The following is an 18,907-nucleotide window of genomic DNA, read 5'->3' on the forward strand; positions in this document are numbered from 1 at the left end:
TTCCCAATAAACCTATAACAACATTAATATATTCGATGATAATAACTATCCAATTAAAATAAAAAAAAATAACTAGGAAGAAAATGAAAAGGAATTAAAGTTAAAAGAAAAGAAATACTACTAAATCAATGAAAAAAGCTACACGATTTGTAGGAAACAAATAAGAAAGAAATTAAAAAAATTCAATGAAAATAATTTTGAATCGAATATTAAGTACACAAAAATTTGGGTACAACCAAGGTTAACCCGCACCCAGACCATGACACATATTTTGATTTAAATCGTGTAAATGACACTATTCAGTTATACAAATGACACTGCTTATAATTGACATTATTCGATTATATAAATAACACTGTAATATTTTAAAATGTTATGGCGTCATTTTCAATCTTATAATATCATTTAAAATATTATAATGTCATTTACAATCTTATAGTGTCAATTACAAGAAGTGTCATTTATATTTCTAAATAGTGTCAATTATGCACAGTGTCATTTATAATGTTATAATGTTATTTGTATAACAGAATATTGTCAATTACAGACAATGTCATTTGTATAACTGAATAATGTAATTTACACGATTTAATCAATAACCCTAATCATTTTTATTTTTGAGTTTGATAACTATCAATTCGACAGAAGGAAATAAAAAATTGGTCATTAAGTCATTATTAATAAGATAAAGGGAATATAATTTTAATTCGTATTCAATAGCTAATTGAATAAAAAAATATTTATATCTATATTTGAATAAAATTTTAAATATAAATATAAATAATTTAAATGAAGTATAAAATCGAATTAAAATTATTTGATCTGGTATGCGTATAATAAAATGGTGGATGAGGATACGATGTTGGGACAGATGATATAATATGGTTATGGGGGTTGGAGTTGGCATCTTTATTTGCTTTTTGGAGTGGCATTCTATGGCAGGCGTGCTGTCATTGCCACGTCACTCACACGCAGTCAACTAATTAGTAATTACTGCTACTGTTTCCATTACTATTCTAAGAGAGTCTCAAGCTAAGTTTATTTTAAAGAGTTTAAAAATTTATAAAATATAAATTTTTAAGTTATAAGTTATCAAAGTATTTAAGTAATTGAGCTTATAAATTAGACAAAAAAAATTTATTTGTGAGAAAAAATCTTTGTTAAATAGAAAAAATCGAAGAAAAATAAAATTCGAATGATATATGATGAAAATAAAAAATTATAGTTGAGTTATTTTTGTAAAATAAGTGTTGCTTATAAGATAATGAGAAAATAAGTTGAGGTAGAACAATTTATTTTTCGAAGAGCTTATAAGCTCTTGGAGCTTATTTTTACAGCTTATAAGTTGTTTAGAAACTTATTTTGTCAATCACTTTGAAGGAGCTTATAAGCTATTTTAAAGAGCTTATAAACTCAACCAAACACCCTCTAACTACTGCTCTAAAAAGAAGAACATACTAATCACTACTCCCTCTTTAACAGTCGAATTAGTTGTTCCTTTATACTCCATCCGTCCCACAAAATTTGAGCAACATTTCTTTTTGGGTTGTCTCGTGAAATTTGTGCACTTTCCTTATGTGGCAAATTTTTTTCTCTTTATTTCATCTTTTTATTTTTTCACCTATCACATTTAATACACAAAATACTGCTTAATTCTTTAAAATTTATGTCGAAAAAAAATTACTCAAGTTCCGCGGGACAGAGGAAGTAGTATAAAGACGTGTAGATCTATATTTAATATAGTAGTATAAAGTAATTATTAGGAGGAAACAAATCAAATTAAGCAGGAAAATTAGGTTAAATTAAATGGGAATATTCAGCACGTTACAGTTTGGTTTTAAAAGTCTTATCTAATACTCATTCATGCTGTCCCACACTATTTGATTCTTCTTTCTTATTGGCCCAACAAACGAAAATAATAAGAGAGAGAGAGAGAGTATTTCGCAATGGGGAGTATGGGCAATACTCCCCATTTTGATATACATAAACTTTATTCCTGCAGCAGCAACAACAAATTTTATGCCACTGCATGTGTTATGGTCTAAAATACTTAGTATTCATTCTAATAAGTTTTGTGTGCGCATAGGGTTCAAACTTAAATAAAATATAAGAAAACACATGGTAGAATTTGCAGTGAATGTGGTTGGGTAGCTTAGCTTTGTAGGAGAATCCCAGGCTGTGTTTATTCCCAGAAAAAGATGGAAGAAAAAATTCAAAGTAGCAGAGCAGCTGCAGCATAATTGAATATTCAAAGTGAAAAGCAGTTATTTAGTTTTATCTTTAGAGTGTAGAGCAGAAGCACAATTTGAATTGAGTTATAAATAATTGTATTATACATCTGGCAAAGCTGCCTCCAACATGTGTGTTCCTTTGACCATAAAGTCACTCCATCCCATTTCACATCTCCATTTGCTCATATACCTTTATTTATTTTCACCAACTTACATATACATTTATAAGAATATCATTTAATCAAGACTCGCGGATCACCATGTCACATAAATTCACATACAAAATGAGCCAAATTAACTTGTAACAAAACAAGCCTTGATGATAATGTGCTAAGTGGATTACATATAGAAGCAAGTAGGTGTTGACATACATGATAGGTAATCCAGGTGAAGATGAACATAGACAAATCATTCCAATTCTTGATGATAAAGATGAAGTCCCAGGCCAAGGCGAGCACAAGCTCGACGAAATGCCATTGCTTCTGCCTTTTGCACAGGACCCCCATAGCTTGTGTCGCTAACTGAAGCGCTGCCTGTTGCTTCTCTGAAGATCTACCTCACAGCAAACAACCATTAGGAATTAGGATAATGATGAAAGACAAGACAAACTTAAGACTTACATGCTCTAAACATTTTACTAGAAACACAGATGTTGCTAATTGAGTTTGAATATTTCATACAACAACCACTAGACTTTGAATTCCCCAAGATTCTAAGCTGGATGTTATGATTGTATGTATATAGAGAGAGCTTGAAAGTGCAATACCTCTGCATCAGTTCCATAAAGTGTGACACGATACACAACGGATACAGAAGTGGCATCAGCAGAATAAGTGATGCTACGGACCTCACCAGACCATTCTACAAATACAACACGTTTTTCTTTTCAGCATACAAATATATATACAATTGCAATCAGATTACTCAGTTACTATATATACCTCACCTGGTGCATGTAGGTTCAAAATCCGATTCAGTATGTGCCTGCGAGTTACCAGATAAATCCAATCAACTCAAACAATACTATTCGCATTCCATTTGTAATAGCAGGAGGCAAGACACCATTTTTATTTTACGATTCAACTTTTTCAGTGTAAATAAACAAGCAAAACGATAACTTGTTAATAATGTTAGTGAGAGAGGGGAAATACCAGGGAACGTATCTCAGAGAAAAGTCAGAGGCTTCTGTGCGAGATTTGATAAGGGAATCGGGAACCTTTTTGTTCAAGTCCTTGAGAATTTCGGAGAGGGGCCTACTTATTCCGGCGGTCGGCACGGCGGCGTCATCGTCGTCACTGGCCACTTGCGGGTGCGCCTTCGCGGAAGAAGGGTAAGAGGGCTTTGAGGAAAAACGACGGCGTTGAAATTCAAAGCAGTAAGCTTGACCGATTTTTGAGATGGACCTTCTGCTGCCCATGTTTGATCTCTTCACTTCCAACTTCAAGCTGTTGCTTCTTTAGGTCTTTTTCAATTTTGGAGCAATAAAAACATTTTGGGCCGCATTTTTATTGTTGTGCAAGTTGGCAACACCCCAGCTGTCAAATCAACTTTCATGCTATCAGAATAAGCAAGCCCAATGGTGCTCTTTTATCTTTTATCTTTTATCTTTTTTTTTCTTGGGCTTTTTTGAATAAAAGAAGCCCAAACAATTACAATTATAATCTGATAAAATCTTTACACATGTCTAAGAGTAATATCAAATTCTAGCATTTTCATATAACAAAAGCAAATTCTAGGTATGTAGATAAAAATGTGGAAATCATAGTTACTTTTAACTATTGTGCCACGAATCTTTTGTGGAACCAAAATTTGTGTAACAATGAAAATAATATTACACGAATTTATATGAAAATTTTCAAATATCAAAATTTTCGTGTAAGGGTATTAAGTGAAAATAAATACTACTATTTATATATTTTTATCTATAGAGATACAATTTTCTATTACTATATGATTTTGCCTAAAGTAGGATGATACTTGCTAATGCATTTGTATGAATATATTAATCTTGAAATATCAATTTTAATGTTCACCCCCAAATTAATACTCCCTCAATCCCACTCCAATAGGCTCACTTCTTTGGGCATGGAGATTAAGAAAACTTACTTTTTAGTAGAAAAGTGGTGTGATCCACACCAATTAAGTACATTTTTTTTACTTAAAATGAAAAATGAGCCTATTGGAGTGGACATCCCAAAAAGGAAAACGAGACTATTGGAGTAGGACGGAGGGAGTACTATATATATATATTTACTCAAAAAGTTTTAAAGTTCAGACAATTAATTGTTTTTAAGCATGAGGTGGTGAGTTTTATTATGTTTTGTATTCTCAACTTTCAGTAATTTTCAAAAAGTATCTCGTAATACCAAAATAACAACGTAATAATTAATGAGTCGCCTCGTCGAATTTTTAGGTGAAATCTTTTCTTTCCACCTTAATTATCCAATAAAACGACGTCATTCCACCTAATAATCTGACAAGGCGACTCATTATTCCAAATTCAAATTTTATATAACGAGACATTTTTTGAAAAATATTGAAAAATGAATTTTTTTTAAATAAAAAAAAAACGAAAATTGGTTATTTTATGAAAAAATAATGCTAATATTTGGAGACAAATCATAATCAACCTGAAATTTTATTTAGTAAAGAACAATGTAACTTAATTATTATTCTGTGGTGTAATGTAATTGTAACTACATAACAATACTAGAGATGAAATCAGAGAAAGTTGATAAGAGCGAGCTGCTGCACGTTAATGGGATGGCAGTCGGAAGGAGGGCCGGCGTATGCCCGGTGAGCAAGAACAGCATCGACGGCCTGCGTGGGATGGAAGGCATCCCAAAACACGTACTGAGTCCTGTCGAAGCAGGGCGGCATCCACGGCAGGCACGTGATCTGTTGTCCGAAGCCGCAGCAGCCTCTGTCGACGACCCTGAAGCCGTACCTGGCAGGGTTGTTGAGGATGTCGCCCATGGCGGCGTAGGAGTTGCCGTAGACGAAGATGGAGCCGGGGTGGGAGCCGTTGTTGAGGGCGTCCACGAGGGAGAGGAGCCCCTGGTTGAAGGGCCCCAGGATCTGGTTGACGTAGTCCACGCAGCGCCCCGGGGGCCCCTGCCCGGTGGCGCGCTGGTTGGGGATGCAGCCCAGGGGGCCCAGCCCCGCCAGCACGAACTTGCGGAGGCCCACGCTGTAGAGGGCCACCAGCTGGCGCGCGTAGTGGTTGAGGAGGAGGTTCGCGAACTGGGTGGGGTTGTAGTTGAAGCTCGTCGGGTAGAGCCCCGGGAGGAGGTAGTTGTTGATGTAGTCGTTGCTGCCCAACACCACCACCGCGATGGCTTTCGACAGGTATCGACTCAGGTTCGGCCCGCTCATCATCGTCCGAAGCTGGCTTAGTGTTGTCTCGAAGTTTATCACTTGCTGGCTCAGGGAATACCTTTCACCCTAATATATATGTATAACTAATTAATCACCGCAAATATCACTTTTAAGTCTCAAATTACTCTTTCATTTTAAATTATTATTATCTTTTTAAATCATGAATTTTCATTTTCGTTTCATGGCTTATCATTTTTGTTCCATGTAAGTTAGAAAAAAGAATGATTAATTCTAAATACATGTGCAGTGATATGCGGCTAGCCATGTCAATATTTTGGAGCCGAAAAATGAACAAATGGTTCAATTTCATAAATTTAAAAAGCTAATGTGAACTGATCAGAATATAATTAATAGTGAGAAAGTAATTTAAAGTTTAAAGTGATATATGAATATTTAGAAAGTGAGAATTTATACATAGTGCTGGCCAGTCTCGTCGAGGATGCCGGCAGCCGCGGAAGCGTAATTAACACCTCCGAGGATTCTTGGTCCGGTTGTGGTGGGATCGGCAAACGGAGGCGGCGCGGGAAGACCCAACCAGGCTCCTGATCATAGACCATATCAAGGTTTTCTAGACATATTAATAATGTACAAAAGATATAGTGGTAGGAAAACATGATTTAATTTAAAATATAAATAAGTAAAAGAAGTTATAGTATTATGAATTAGAGGGAAATGGGTAGATAGATACCGAGGTAATCTACAAAGGTATCTCCGTTGGAGAATTTTCCGGTGGCAGTACCCCTATTGGAATCGATGCCGTAAGGGTAATAATTTGATTTGGCAATAGACCTCAAGAAATTGTTATTCCCATTGTCTACCAAAGAGTCGCCGAAGACATACATGGCTGTGGCTTGAGGCGCTGCTGCTGCATTACTAGTGTTGGTGGATGAGAATGCAGATCCCATCACCATTAATAAGCTCATCCACAACACAACTCCAAACATCTTTTCTTTTCTCATTTCTTAATTAATTTAATCAAAAAGGGAAATTGGGCAGTCTATACATATATACACACACCAAATAAATATTTATTTATGAAGCTACTATCCATTTGCAACGGCTTGATTGAATTCTTCCTTTTCTCCCAACTTTTTCCCCCAGTTTTAGTATGCCCCCGTCGTTTAGCATTTGAATGCATGCATTTCTTCTCTCCACCATCAAAATTCATGTGAACCTTAACCAATCTAATCTTCAATCAATTATTAATTTCTTATATACTTTATTGTGTGCATACATACGTGTTTAGTTTACTCTTAATTATGCTTGCTTTTTCCAGCCACTACATCACTTATTGCTCCCCATTAATTCCTGTATAGTTGCCGGCTAATTTCCAAATATATTATTCATTTTCTTTTCTTTGGGAGATGCAAATAGAATATATATACATATCTCAACTTAGAAGATGCTAATTGGTTATTTGAGCTTCCACTTGTATACGCAATATTAGCCGGTCCTTTCTTTAATATTGCTTCAGCATTATCATTTCCTAGCTAGATTTGGATATTAAGTAGTCATCTGGTCAAATGTGGAATTTAAGAAGCCATTATCAAATTAAATCCTTTCTATAATAGAGATGCCTAGCTATGCATATTCTTCTTTCCATAAATCTTTTCGTACTTTAATTACTTCTTGTCTCCACATATCACATATACAGACAAAAGGAGTACTACAGCTTAATTATTTTTGGGACAATTTATATAGATCATATTCATATGTAGCTAGATATCCACTAACTAGTAATGGGTAATTATATATAGAGTTCGAATTTCTTACAAATTTGTTTAGATGTGTACATACAAGAAAGCTTCAATGTGAATTAGTAGTAGTATTTTACAAACTATAATTGAATGTTGCATATGTTTTATCTGAAAATATATTTAGAGCACACAAGACTTTTCTAAGAGTAAATATGACTTTTATTTAAAATAAATGAGATTTTAAGACTTTTTATTTAATTTATAAATGAGACTTTGCTCAATTGTGAATCATATTTTTTGATAAAATTAAATAAGACTTTTTTATTTACAAATATTTTTTTTCCCCGTAAATGAGACTTGCTTGCATGTAAATAATAATTTATATAAAATTAAATACTCTCTCCATCCACAAAAGAACTTCCTATCTTTCCTTTTTGAGACGTCCACAAAAAAACTTCCTAACTATTTTTGGACCATACTCCACCACTTAAAATTTCTTACTTTTCATTTTTTCACAACTCCCAATATTAATTATAACACTTTTTCACCAGTACTCCCAATATACTCAACAATTTTTTCTCTAATTTCAATACACTTAACAACCTTTTTCTTAAAACCCGTGCCACTCCCTCATAGAAAGTTCTTCCATGGACGGGGGGAGTACTAATTTTCTTAAGAATAAATAAGACTTTTCTTAAGAGCAGAGAAAACTTTTATTCGTAAATGAGACTTTGTTTAAACGAAAATAACACTTTTAAGAAAATTATACTCCAAAGTAAATAATTTTAAAGATTTTTATTTAATATAAATAAAAGTTTTAAGACTTTTTATTCATAAATGAGACTTTGCTTAAATGTGAATCTAACTTTTTATAAAATGAAATGAGACTTTAATACTTTTTTTTAAATTTATACGTTAATACTTTTTATTCATAAATGAGACGATACTTTACGTGTCACAGCCCAAAACCGTTTACTACCTTTGCAAATTTTATTTGAAAATTTTTATATTTTCGAGATATTAAAAATATAAATCTATGAGTCGAGTTTGTGGAGAATTATCTAGTCGCGCCCCTAGCTAGATGTATGACTCTAAATTCTAGGTTATACCTATAGAAATAAAGTTTTATATTCCAAAAATATTTTTATATAAATTTGGGCCTAAATAAATTTATTTACTTAAATATATTTATCATGGACATTATATTAATTTTGGATTAAGAATAAAATATTTTCATAAATTTTGTTAGTGTTGGGCTTATTGTTATTAATGTGCCAAATTCTTTTGCAATGATCCTAAAACAATTATTCAAGTTTCAACATTTATAGTTTATTAATGATTTCAAGGATTTGGATACCTTATTTTCGTATCTGCAAATTAACAATTTCTACTCTATTTATTTACATTTGTTTAAAGAAGTCTCCAAGCCAGCCATTCCTATTTTTATTCTTATCAGATATCTAACCGCCCTAATTAGATAAATGACTTTGAACTATAGATTATATTTATAAAAAGATACAAATTTATATTATCAAATTTTTTAATAAATATGTTGGGCCATAGTTTTTATTCTTTTTCTATGATAATTGGGTTAAAATTTTATTATTTGAAAGCCCATTTATCATCTTTAAAGCCCAATTATTATTATAAGTCCATATGTCTTTCTTTAATTAAAATGAGATGTTACGTGGTTCAGTTTTTCCTTAGCCACATATTCGGATTTAATCACCTTCAGCCACCTAATTTTATTCAGCCACATATCACTCACTGCTATCACATTTAAATTCACCCAAATAACTTGCTAGGTTTCATTTCATCAAAATTTTCCAGAGCACAAATTTCATTCAAGTTAACAGACTTCTCATTTCTGATATTTCCTTCACAAAACTTCAGCTGGTAATTTTATTGTTTCTGTGAGATTTCATGTTTTAATTCATCACAGCAAATTACTACGTTTTTCTTTCATTCTCATTTATTTTGTGAAACAAAACAAGCCCATTAAACCAAACCCCTCTGTACATATGCACATAACCAAAATTCCTTAAAAAAAAAAGAAAATCTTTTATAAGAAATCATTTTGGATAAATTCCTTTACGTAAGTATTTGACAAACACTACAGTAGCAAACTTTGAGCAGCAAACTTTGATTTCCAGCAGCAAACTTTGATCAGCAAACTTTGATTTTATCTTCAGCTATATTTTATTCTGAAACTTAGAAAGCAAGTGTAAATTTCCTCAGCCACCATCTGTTATCATCTGCAGCAAATTTTGATTTTTGATTCCTCCACAGCATCAAACTTTGAATTCTACAGCAGGAAATTTGATTTCTTTCACATTCAAAACTTTGAATTCTACAGCATCGAACAAGTATTTACTTCTCATTGCTGCCGACGTAACTTCTCCTATTTATACCTCAATCCATCATCCTCAATTCATCATCCCCAATTCGTTTTCTTACACCAACTTCTCGTCTGTTCATTTTCGCTCAAGTGGTAATTTTGATTTCTTTTGTGCAGATACTATGAAATTTTATTTCAGCATCTAAATTGTTTCTTCATTCTCTGCTCAAAACCAAGATTTCCAAATTCATACATGCATACATCATCAAATCTATCATTTATATTTAATAAGAAATCAAATAGAATAGATCTTATATATTACATGGAAAAAGGAAATAGATAGGAAGATAGGGAAGGAGAGTGAGGAGGTAGGAGCCGCCGGCCTCCGGCGGTGGCGGCCGTCCGGTGGCGCGGTGGTAGGAGACCGAAGGAGAGAAGAGGAGAGGAAGAGAGGTTGAGGAGATGGGAAGGGGAGGCAGAGCCGGCGGCTCCCGGCGGCGGCGTGCCGTCCGGTGGCGCGGTGACAGGAGGCCGAAGGAGAGGGAGAATCGGGAAGGGGAAGAGTGAGCGAGAGAGAGAGAGGAGAGGGTGGCGTGAGTGGTGTGTGTTTGTGAGGGTGTTGTGGTGTGTGAATTTAAGTTAGGGATTTGTTAGATGGGTTTGGGCTTTAGTTAGTTTAATTATTAATGGGTTTAAGTTTTATTAAAAATGTTTGGACTCAACCTTTAATTTCTTAATGGGTTGCAGGATTTTATTTTAAATAGGTTATATTTGTTTTTAAAATAAATATCAACCCAAATATTTTTATAAGAAAATATATTTTACTACTTAAATTTATTAGATCAATTATTTTTATATGATCCAATAATCTAAATTATTTTCTAAAGTTTAATTAGGCCCTTATGTTAATTATTTGAATTTATCTGACTAGGTGCGGCGCGACTAGGACGTGAACTTTAAATTCTTGCAGTTAATTTTCAAAACTCAAAAGTTCAAGTTTCAGGTGTGGGATTTATTTCAGTACATGCACGTGGTTAATATTTGTCCATTTTAATATTATGTGTTTACCGTATGTGTTGTAAAAATATTTATCGCTAGGGGCCAGCATAATTGGTCCAGGACTTCACCGTCCTTGGTATGCCACAAAGCGATTTCATGTTACAGGGTTGCAACCATTATATTGTCGCCAGGGGCCCACATATAGGGTCCGGGACATTAAAGTCCTTGGATTGCCACAGTGCGTATGGAAGTTATGTTACGTTATGACAATATGTGTTACCATTTTATTAACATGGACAATTATTGCATGTTCCCACACTGAGTGTACCCTGTATGCTCATCCCATATTCAACAGTTTCAGGTGATTGATATCGGAGGCGCGTGGAGAGTCGAATGGGCGCGTCGAATCTATTTAAAGATAAATGTTTCCTAAAACATATTATGTTATTTCATGTGATATCTTTTGGTTATGTAAACTCTGAAATTCTATACTATTTGAGATTTGTGTGTGATTTATTTAAATAAATGTTGTTATATTATTTTAATGTCATGACTTGTTTAATTTATATTTAAATTCATTTCAAATATTTATTTAAGAATTTATATCTTTACGAAAATATATACATGGATACATACAAAATTTTTAATCATATAAAGATTTTATTTTGTTATATTTTCCGCTGCTAAAAAGATATTATTTTATACTTAGAGTTTTTCCTTAGTAAAAGTTTTATTAATTAGTTAATTATTTTTCTGACATCTTCATGTCGTGCTTTGAAAATAAAGTTGTTTAAATTTATGAATTCAAAATCAAGTTTTATATTTGAATACATTATTGAAAATTTTGATATCTTATAAATCGTTTTAAAAGTGCTTTAAAAACCAATTTTATTTAAATATTTCTTTTTCTTAAAATTATTTTCGAAAATATTTATTTTAAAAGTGAGTTTTAAATTATTTTAAAAGACTTCCGCATTAAATATTTATTTAAATTTTATATTTAACTCCTTAATTAGATTAGGGTGTTACATTACGAATACAAATAATATTTTTCATATAAGTAAGACTTTTTAAAAAAAAACAAATAAGATTTTGTATACGTACATAAGATCTTGCTTGGTAAAGCAGATTTGATTTTTTTAGATGAGCTGACCCGACCACCCGACCCATCTCGGTTCGGCACGACCAGGCCCAACCACATGTATGGAATGTACCACACCACAAAGTGTGGCCCTTTAACATTTTAGAAAGCCAATAAATTCTATAGTTTGACCTATTTCCCAAAGTGCTTGTGTATGAAATTACTTTTTGAGGTTACTCTAGTAATTATACGCCACTTTCACTTGATAATATATGCGAATTCATTAAAAAAAAATTAAAAAAAAGGAGGAGAAGAAGAGTATTGTCAACCCTCGCCACTCACGGAGTTTCAATGATGATTTTTTGGATTGCTATTTGGTCACTCATCGATCATCATTACACACACCACTGTTTGAGGGTAACTCATTAATTAATATAATGTGTATATGTCATGTATATAATAAGCGTGGTTACTCAGAAGTTTGAGCAATTAAACATATAAGTTTTGAGATACTCTCTAATCTTTCAATGTATTACAATGGAAAAAGTGCAAAATTAATCTGTTTAAATTAATGTTTACTCCCGCCGATAAGGTCTAGTCCCAAGTAGCAAGGTTAAAGCATAAAAAATTTCTCCATAGTTAGAGGGTTTTGGTCGATTCCTATCAAAGTGTGAATTATCTTTTTATTTTATTTGTAACTATGTGTATCTTATACCCTTCAAAAAAAAAACCTATGTGTATCTTATAGCATTCTAAAGATAAAAAAGCTCACTCATAAACTCTAACCCATATTGCTAAGTAAGTATGGTCCATTAACGCCAATATTTGGTAAATTTTGTTGTTCCAAACTTCCAATTATATTGGTTTTATTCGCAAGGCTGAGGCTGAAAGTCACCACTCACTTAATTAATCCAAAAGAGGTTAAAGGAGAAGAAGTAATTGACATCTTTACTGACTAATTAAAGTGAAAAGACGGGTGGGGGTAATGCTATTATTAATCAAAATGGATTGATTTGATTCATTGTATATTACCAGTTACTACTCCCACTCTCGAGTGCATCTATATGTTACCTTACCAATTAAGGAAGCGTATGTATTTCTGTCCACAAATTACAAGGAAAAATAAACAAAATAATAGTGGTATGCTATATATATGCATGCAGATAGATGGTAGTTGATAAACAAATTAATTTGTTTGATGGAATTGATCATATAGAGAAATGAAAGGATTTATTGATAGTGCATGAGAAATAGAGATGCATGAAAATGACGTATCCATGGGGAATGGAAGCAGCGGTGGGTGTTGAAAGAAATGCAGGAGAATGAATATTTTCAAGGTGATTATAATATATGATGGGAAATTAAACAAGTGGTAAGGAGTTGACGCTCCTCCACCACCTATATATTGCAAAACTCAAACAGCTGAGACGAACGTACATGATTCTCTCTCTCTCTCTGGATGATGGTGGTGGTGGAAGGGGTCGAGGAATTGGGGGACATTGACAAGTTCGGTTTGATGGTTCCCTGAACTATGCAGATTGGATTTGATGAGAAATATGGTAGTATATCTACTGTATATAAAAATCCATGGAAGATGGTGGTGGGGCCTACATTGGTGGGCAGTGGGGCCGCCCCACTACCAGAAAAGTCAACCCACAGCAGAACAGAGCAGGGGACATTATAAATAAAGGCTCAACTTAATTTGAGAGTAGCAGAGCAGAGCATATCTATTCTACTGATTGTGTTAAAAAGGGGAACATTCAAAAGCTAGCAGATTATAATTTGCATGGATATGGAACAAGAGTCCGAATCTGTTGACTGGAGAGGGAGACCTTCCAAACCCACTCGCCATGGCGGCATGACTGCTGCTCTCTTCGTCCTAGGCATGCATTTCATGATTTCATCATTTATCCAATGAATGAGTTTAATTTATACTATATGTTTATGTGCAGGGCTTCAAGGTTTCGAGATGATGGCAGTAGCTGCGGTGGGGAATAACCTCATCACATACGTCTTCAACGAGATGCACTTCCCTCTGTCCAAGGCCGCCAACACCGTCACCAACTTCGTGGGCACCATTTTCCTGCTCTCCCTCTTGGGCGGATTCCTCTCCGATTCCTATCTGGGCAGCTTCTGGACCATGCTCATCTTCGGCTTCGTCGAGCTCTCCGGCTTCATCCTCCTCTCCGTCCAAGCCCACGTCCCCGAGCTCCGCCCCTCCGCCTTCCAGGAGGCCTCCGGCTACAAGGCCTCCATCTTCTACGGCGCCCTCTACCTTGTCGCCCTCGGCAGCGGCTGTCTCAAGCCCAACATAATCTCCCACGGCGCCGACCAGCTCGGCAAGCACCAATCCAAGAACCTCTCCACTTTCTTCAACTGCGCCTATTTCGCCTTCTGCACCGGCGAGCTCCTCGCCCTCACGCTCCTCGTCTGGGTCCAGACCCATTCCGGGATGGACGTCGGCTTCGGAGTCTCCGCCGCCGCCATGGCTGTCGGCCTCATATGCTTGATCTCAGGCTCCTTCGCTTACCGCAACACCCCTCCCCGCGGCAGCATTTTCACCCCCATTGCTCAGGTGTTCGTGGCTGCAATCTCCAAGAGAAAGCAGATATGCCCATCAAACGCAAGCACACTACACTCCTCCTCCCTCCACACCAACAAATTCCGGTTCCTGGACAAAGCAGCTTGCATCAACGGCAGCGATGAGAGCCCCTGGCGCCTCTGCAGCGTCTCCCAGGTGGAGCAGGTCAAGATTCTCCTCTCCGTAGTGCCCATATTCGCCTGCACAATCATCTTCAACACCATCTTAGCTCAGCTGCAGACCTTCTCAGTCCAACAGGGAACCTCCATGAACACTCACCTCACCCCCAACTTCCAAATCCCTCCCGCCTCCCTCCAGTCCATCCCCTACATGATGCTCATCGTCGTCGTCCCCCTCTACGAGACCACATTCGTCCCCCTCGCCAGGCGCCTCACGGGGAAGGATTCCGGGATCTCCCCCCTCCAGAGAGTCGGGACGGGCCTCTTCATCGCCACTTTCTCCATGGTTGCAGCAGCCATCATTGAGCACAAGAGAAGAGTCTCCACACAGACACTCTCCATTTTCTGGATAGCTCCACAGTTTCTCATATTCGGCCTCTCAGAGATGTTCACTGCTGTAGGGCTCATTGAGTTCTTCTACAAGCAGTCAATACAAGGGATGCAGTCCTTCCTCACGGCCATGACATACTGTTCCTATTCCTTTGGGTTCTACCTCAGCTCCCTTCTGGTTTCTTTAGTGAACAGAGTCACCTCCGGGTCCGGTGGCGGCTGGTTGAGCAACAACGATCTCAACAAGGATAGGCTGGACCTCTTCTATTGGTTGCTAGCTGCACTCAGCCTCGTCAACTTCTTCAATTTTCTCTTCTGGTCTAGATGGTATTCTCGCACTCAATCTCCACTACTCGACACCGAATTGCCGCAGGAGCTAGACAAACACAATGCTTTAAGTTTAAACTACAATCACCACTAATACTTAGTAATACGATTTCTTGTTTTTTCTTCTATTTTTGTACGCCATTGAGTAGTGGAGCAGGAAAAGAAGCCTACTAGGCCACAGCTGCTTTATGCATATTGTATCTTGTTCCTATCTCTTCCGTGCTACTGTTAAATTGGACATCGCGCAAAGTTAGGTCCGGAACAATAATCTCTAATTAAGTGTATACGTGTCAATTTCATTCACAAGTAAGTTTGTATAGTATGTGGGTGGTGGGGTAGTGTGCTTTAGTTAAAAGCAGAGTCTTGATTTAATTTGTAATGATCCTACTGAAACCATGGTTGTTTGCTTTTTAACCACCTCCCCTTGGGGTAAAGGTGGTAAAAGAAAATGACAGGGGAATGAATATGTTATTGGGTGTCCCCCTGCATTTCACTCTTTCACCATCACTCCCAACCTCCACTATCAAACATGTCTCATACATGTTTCCTGCCACCTTCTCAACTCCAGATAATCTTTTATTTTTCCTTTTCTCAAGCATCAACTGTTTCATCTCCTCCTTCATCAAAGGCCAATACATACATAATATCCCCATATGTTTACTAACTTTGGTAATCAAATAAGACATGGAACCAAACATCCTTAAATGAACAGATATGTACACACTAATGCTTTCATGCCTTGTTTTCCAAGGGCATAACACTCTACATCTAGTACAGTTCCTCAAGTTGAGCTGCAAACTAGATGTTGGAAATATAGTTTGCATGTTTGTCATGAGAGATTACTAGCATGACCTCAAAATTGAGCAAAATATGGAAGTTCCAAAATCACATCTCAGCAACATATCACTTTTCCATTTCTCAAGTATAATATCAGCAGACTTGAGCCTATTTTCTTGATTCAACCTAAAATTTGTGGTTTCACCTTTGCTATTTCTTCCAAGTTAGAATACTGAAAAGAAATGAATATCTAGAATCAGCCTCTGTTGTGCTTAAATTAATACGACTCCAAAAATTCGGCCAAAGTGCTCCATTTTCTGCGAAAGAGAAGTAAAAAACCTTCCTCAGCCCCGGAAGTATGATTTATGTGTACAAGAAAAAGGGCCACACACTGTAATTTCAAGTAAACAGTTTGTTGAAACATGAGAAACTCATGATCAAACTGCCATCCAAGCACCATCTCCTAAGCATCCAATAAAAACCAGCCACGCCATCTAAATAGCTCTAAAACAAGTAGACAAGTTTTTCTTCTTCAATCTCTACTTTACTTAATAATTACTGATATTTCAAATCAAACTTCTTCCAGATTCTAATGATTTCTCATATCATCATCTCAGGTACTGAAATGCACTAATTCCTTTATTTTATAATTATGTTATGCATTTTTAGGCAGTAATGTTTTGCATTATATATGTTAGCCCCAGAAATGGAGTTTTTGTGTGCTTTGTGGTAAGACCAAATCCATAGACATTTCGTATGGGAATTTAAATCTTGATCTCCTAGTACAGCAATTTGGAACCATTGAACCTGTAACCAAAATCATGAACATGGAATTATTATCTGGCTGTAGCAAATTAGCACACGTTTTTTCCTTTTCAGTAATTTGACTTGGAACTTGGTTCCCTCCTAGAAATGGAAATTCTAATAGTTGTTTCTTGCAGAATCATGAAATTCTTTACCCAACATAACACATCCTCAAACATGACATGCTTAAATTTACATCCATTCTGTGGCTATTAACAGCCCAGATCATTAATGCCTATAGGCATAGCTACTTTTTTTCAGCCTACCTTTTTAGTATATATTAGAGATAGATGAATTTGCATAAGCAGAAGCAAGCAATCATGTTGTTGATACAGGAAATCAGGAATCACAGCAAAAGGAGTGAGGCAGAGAAGAAGGTGGCCTGGCATATGCTGTCAATCAGCAAGAAAATGAGAGGAAAATCAGTTCCATTGAAGGTTATTGCTGCCCTATGTATAGCATGCTTTCTTGCAGGAACCCTGTTTACCACACGGACAAGGCCCCCGCCGCGGCTCCAACACGCGGACGAATGTGATCATAATAAGCGCGTAAGTGGTCTAATTAATTAAGCTTCTACTTGATTAAATGAGTAATTGTGTTTGATTTTGTTAGAAATTGGGGGAGAAGATTCCGAGCGATAGTGATATAATGGGGGAAGTGATGAAGACACGCGAAGCAATCCAGTCACTGGATAAAAGCGTATCCTCGCTGAAGAAGATGAAGACGGCATCGAGTTCGAACGGGAGCAGCAGGGCGTTCGTGGTGATAGGGATAAACACGGCGTTCAGCAGCAAGAGGCGGAGAGAGTCGTTGCGAGAGACGTGGATGCTGAAAGGGGAGCAGCTGGAGAAGGTGGAGAGGGAGAAGGGGGTGGTGATCCGGTTCGTGATAGGGCACAGCGCGACGCGCGGGGGGATCCTGGACCGGGCCATCGACGCGGAGGAGGCGGAGTACAGAGATTTCCTGCGGCTGGATCACGTGGAGGGGTACCACCAGCTGTCGACGAAGACGCGGCTGTTTTTCTCGACGGCGGTTGCGACATGGGATGCGCACTTCTACGTCAAGGTTGATGACGACGTTCACCTCAATTTGGGGATGCTCCTCACCACGCTCGCCAAGCACACATCCAAACCCAGGACCTATATCGGCTGCATGAAGTCCGGCCCTGTGCTTTCTCAGAAGTCAGTATACTTACTTCATTTTATTATTTTGTTTTTGTAATTAATTTTGAATATATATATATGTATGCAGAGGTGTGAAATATCACGAGCCCGAGTACTGGAAATTCGGGGAAGAAGGGAACAAATATTTCAGGCATGCAACTGGCCAAATCTATGCAATCTCCAAGGACCTTGCGCATTATATTTCCATAAATTCGTAAGAATAATTATTAATCTGATTTGAATTAGTTGAGGTAGGGAAGATGAAGATGTTTATGTTATGGCAGAGACATCTTGCACCGGTTCGCAAACGAGGACGTATCTTTGGGTGCATGGTTGATCGGATTGGAAGTGCAGCATGTGGACGACCACTCTATGTGCTGCGGAACGCCTCCGGGTAGGGTGATTATATTCAATTAATGAATAAAGTGGTGGATTGATGATAAATTAATGGTTGCATGCAGATTGCGAGTTCAAAACTCACGCGGGGAGTGTGTGCGTGGCATCATTTGATTGGCAATGCAGTGGGATATGCAAATCAGTAGAGAGGATGAAGAAAGTGCACAGTGCGTGTGGAGAAGGTGATGACGCTATTTGGAGCGTCCATCTCTCCATTTAATTTTCATTACCCAACCGCACCATTATTTTCCCATTTTCACTTCCTTTTGGATTTCATTATTACTTTAATCATCAATAAATTAATTGAATCACTACTACATGCACCTTCAATCTGCCTACTTTCTTTCTTTCTTTCTTTTTACTGCTATATATTCACTTCCATATGCTACTTTCTTCTTCTTCTTCTTTATTTTCACTTTCGTTTCTTCATTATTATAAATATGTTTGCTACTCCGTTCATTCAACATTATGAAATTATGATGAAAGCCTATAATTAATTGCAAGTCTAAAATAATATTTATTTATATATTCTAATTTGAATCGTGTCGCTGCTTCTTATAATAACTATTAGTCTTTGCATTCATAATAATAGTTCATTTTTGTTATTTTAAAATGTTCACAAAAAT

General features: G+C 36.4%; 4 protein-coding genes and 1 long non-coding RNA gene across 8 annotated transcripts; 3 read left to right on the forward strand and 2 right to left on the reverse strand.

Moving 5' to 3' along the window:
* Nucleotides 1-2,408: 2,408 nt before the first annotated feature.
* On the reverse strand, nt 2,409-3,762 carry LOC131010371 (DNA repair RAD52-like protein 1, mitochondrial). 2 transcript variants are annotated; one of them, XM_057937868.1, is made up of 4 exons: nt 3,383-3,742; nt 3,173-3,215; nt 2,998-3,092; nt 2,409-2,783 (listed from the first exon to the last, which is right to left on the reverse strand). In XM_057937868.1, the coding sequence occupies exons 1-4, from the start codon at nt 3,646-3,648 to the stop codon at nt 2,495-2,497; spliced, it is 693 nt and encodes a 230-aa protein (XP_057793851.1). In that variant the 5' UTR covers nt 3,649-3,742; the 3' UTR covers nt 2,409-2,494. The 2 variants fall into 2 exon arrangements, with proteins under 2 accessions (XP_057793851.1, XP_057793852.1); XM_057937869.1 differs by having other exon boundaries at nt 2,517-2,783; nt 3,178-3,215; nt 3,383-3,762.
* A 1,091-nt stretch (nt 3,763-4,853) lies between these two features.
* LOC131010354 (GDSL esterase/lipase At1g71250) lies at nt 4,854-6,484 on the reverse strand. The gene is made up of 3 exons (XM_057937845.1): nt 6,298-6,484; nt 6,024-6,151; nt 4,854-5,675 (listed from the first exon to the last, which is right to left on the reverse strand). The coding sequence occupies exons 1-3, from the start codon at nt 6,449-6,451 to the stop codon at nt 4,953-4,955; spliced, it is 1,005 nt and encodes a 334-aa protein (XP_057793828.1). The 5' UTR covers nt 6,452-6,484; the 3' UTR covers nt 4,854-4,952.
* A 3,605-nt stretch (nt 6,485-10,089) lies between these two features.
* On the forward strand, nt 10,090-11,193 carry LOC131010393 (uncharacterized). Its single transcript, XR_009096545.1, has 2 exons — nt 10,090-10,647; nt 10,999-11,193. It is a non-coding gene; the product is annotated as an uncharacterized LOC131010393 (long non-coding RNA).
* A 2,241-nt stretch (nt 11,194-13,434) lies between these two features.
* Nucleotides 13,435-15,425, forward strand: LOC131010331 (protein NRT1/ PTR FAMILY 4.4). Its single transcript, XM_057937806.1, has 2 exons — nt 13,435-13,607; nt 13,677-15,425. The coding sequence occupies exons 1-2, from the start codon at nt 13,511-13,513 to the stop codon at nt 15,233-15,235; spliced, it is 1,656 nt and encodes a 551-aa protein (XP_057793789.1). The 5' UTR covers nt 13,435-13,510; the 3' UTR covers nt 15,236-15,425.
* Nucleotides 15,426-16,109: 684 nt separating this feature from the next.
* LOC131010342 (probable beta-1,3-galactosyltransferase 8) lies at nt 16,110-18,598 on the forward strand. Of its 3 annotated transcripts, XM_057937827.1 has the most exons (6): nt 16,110-16,535; nt 17,058-17,270; nt 17,335-17,903; nt 17,974-18,099; nt 18,170-18,279; nt 18,347-18,598. In XM_057937827.1, the coding sequence occupies exons 2-6, from the start codon at nt 17,112-17,114 to the stop codon at nt 18,499-18,501; spliced, it is 1,119 nt and encodes a 372-aa protein (XP_057793810.1). In that variant the 5' UTR covers nt 16,110-16,535; nt 17,058-17,111; the 3' UTR covers nt 18,502-18,598. The 3 variants fall into 3 exon arrangements, with proteins under 3 accessions (XP_057793810.1, XP_057793808.1, XP_057793809.1); XM_057937825.1 differs by lacking the exon at nt 16,110-16,535 and having other exon boundaries at nt 16,643-17,270; XM_057937826.1 differs by lacking the exon at nt 16,110-16,535 and having other exon boundaries at nt 16,998-17,270; nt 17,974-18,036.
* The last annotated feature ends 309 nt before the right edge of the window (nt 18,599-18,907 follow it).

The sequence above is a fragment of the Salvia miltiorrhiza genome, chromosome 2 (assembly GCF_028751815.1).
Source record: "Salvia miltiorrhiza cultivar Shanhuang (shh) chromosome 2, IMPLAD_Smil_shh, whole genome shotgun sequence".
Taxonomy (NCBI): domain Eukaryota; kingdom Viridiplantae; phylum Streptophyta; class Magnoliopsida; order Lamiales; family Lamiaceae; genus Salvia; species Salvia miltiorrhiza.

Excerpts from the sequence above, each read along its gene's own strand:
- LOC131010371 (XM_057937868.1), bottom strand. The coding sequence starts at position 3,648 with ATGGGCAGCAGAAGGTCCATCTCAAAAATCGGTCAAGCTTACTGCTTT. Across the intron at positions 3,216-3,382 it reads TCTCTGAGATACGTTCCCTG|GCACATACTGAATCGGATTT; the intron begins GTATTTCCCCTC and ends GGTAACTCGCAG. Across the intron at positions 2,784-2,997 it reads TTTATGGAACTGATGCAGAG|ATCTTCAGAGAAGCAACAGG; the intron begins GTATTGCACTTT and ends GCTGTGAGGTAG.
- LOC131010354 (XM_057937845.1), bottom strand. The coding sequence starts at position 6,451 with ATGTATGTCTTCGGCGACTCTTTGGTAGACAATGGGAATAACAATTTC. Across the intron at positions 6,152-6,297 it reads TACCTTTGTAGATTACCTCG|GAGCCTGGTTGGGTCTTCCC; the intron begins GTATCTATCTAC and ends GTCTATGATCAG. Across the intron at positions 5,676-6,023 it reads ACGAGACTGGCCAGCACTAT|GGTGAAAGGTATTCCCTGAG; the intron begins GTATAAATTCTC and ends CATATATATTAG.
- LOC131010331 (XM_057937806.1), top strand. The coding sequence starts at position 13,511 with ATGGATATGGAACAAGAGTCCGAATCTGTTGACTGGAGAGGGAGACCT. Across the intron at positions 13,608-13,676 it reads TGCTGCTCTCTTCGTCCTAG|GGCTTCAAGGTTTCGAGATG; the intron begins GCATGCATTTCA and ends GTTTATGTGCAG.
- LOC131010342 (XM_057937825.1), top strand. The coding sequence starts at position 17,013 with ATGAATTTGCATAAGCAGAAGCAAGCAATCATGTTGTTGATACAGGAA. Across the intron at positions 17,271-17,334 it reads AATGTGATCATAATAAGCGC|AAATTGGGGGAGAAGATTCC; the intron begins GTAAGTGGTCTA and ends TGATTTTGTTAG. Across the intron at positions 18,100-18,169 it reads CATTATATTTCCATAAATTC|AGACATCTTGCACCGGTTCG; the intron begins GTAAGAATAATT and ends ATGTTATGGCAG.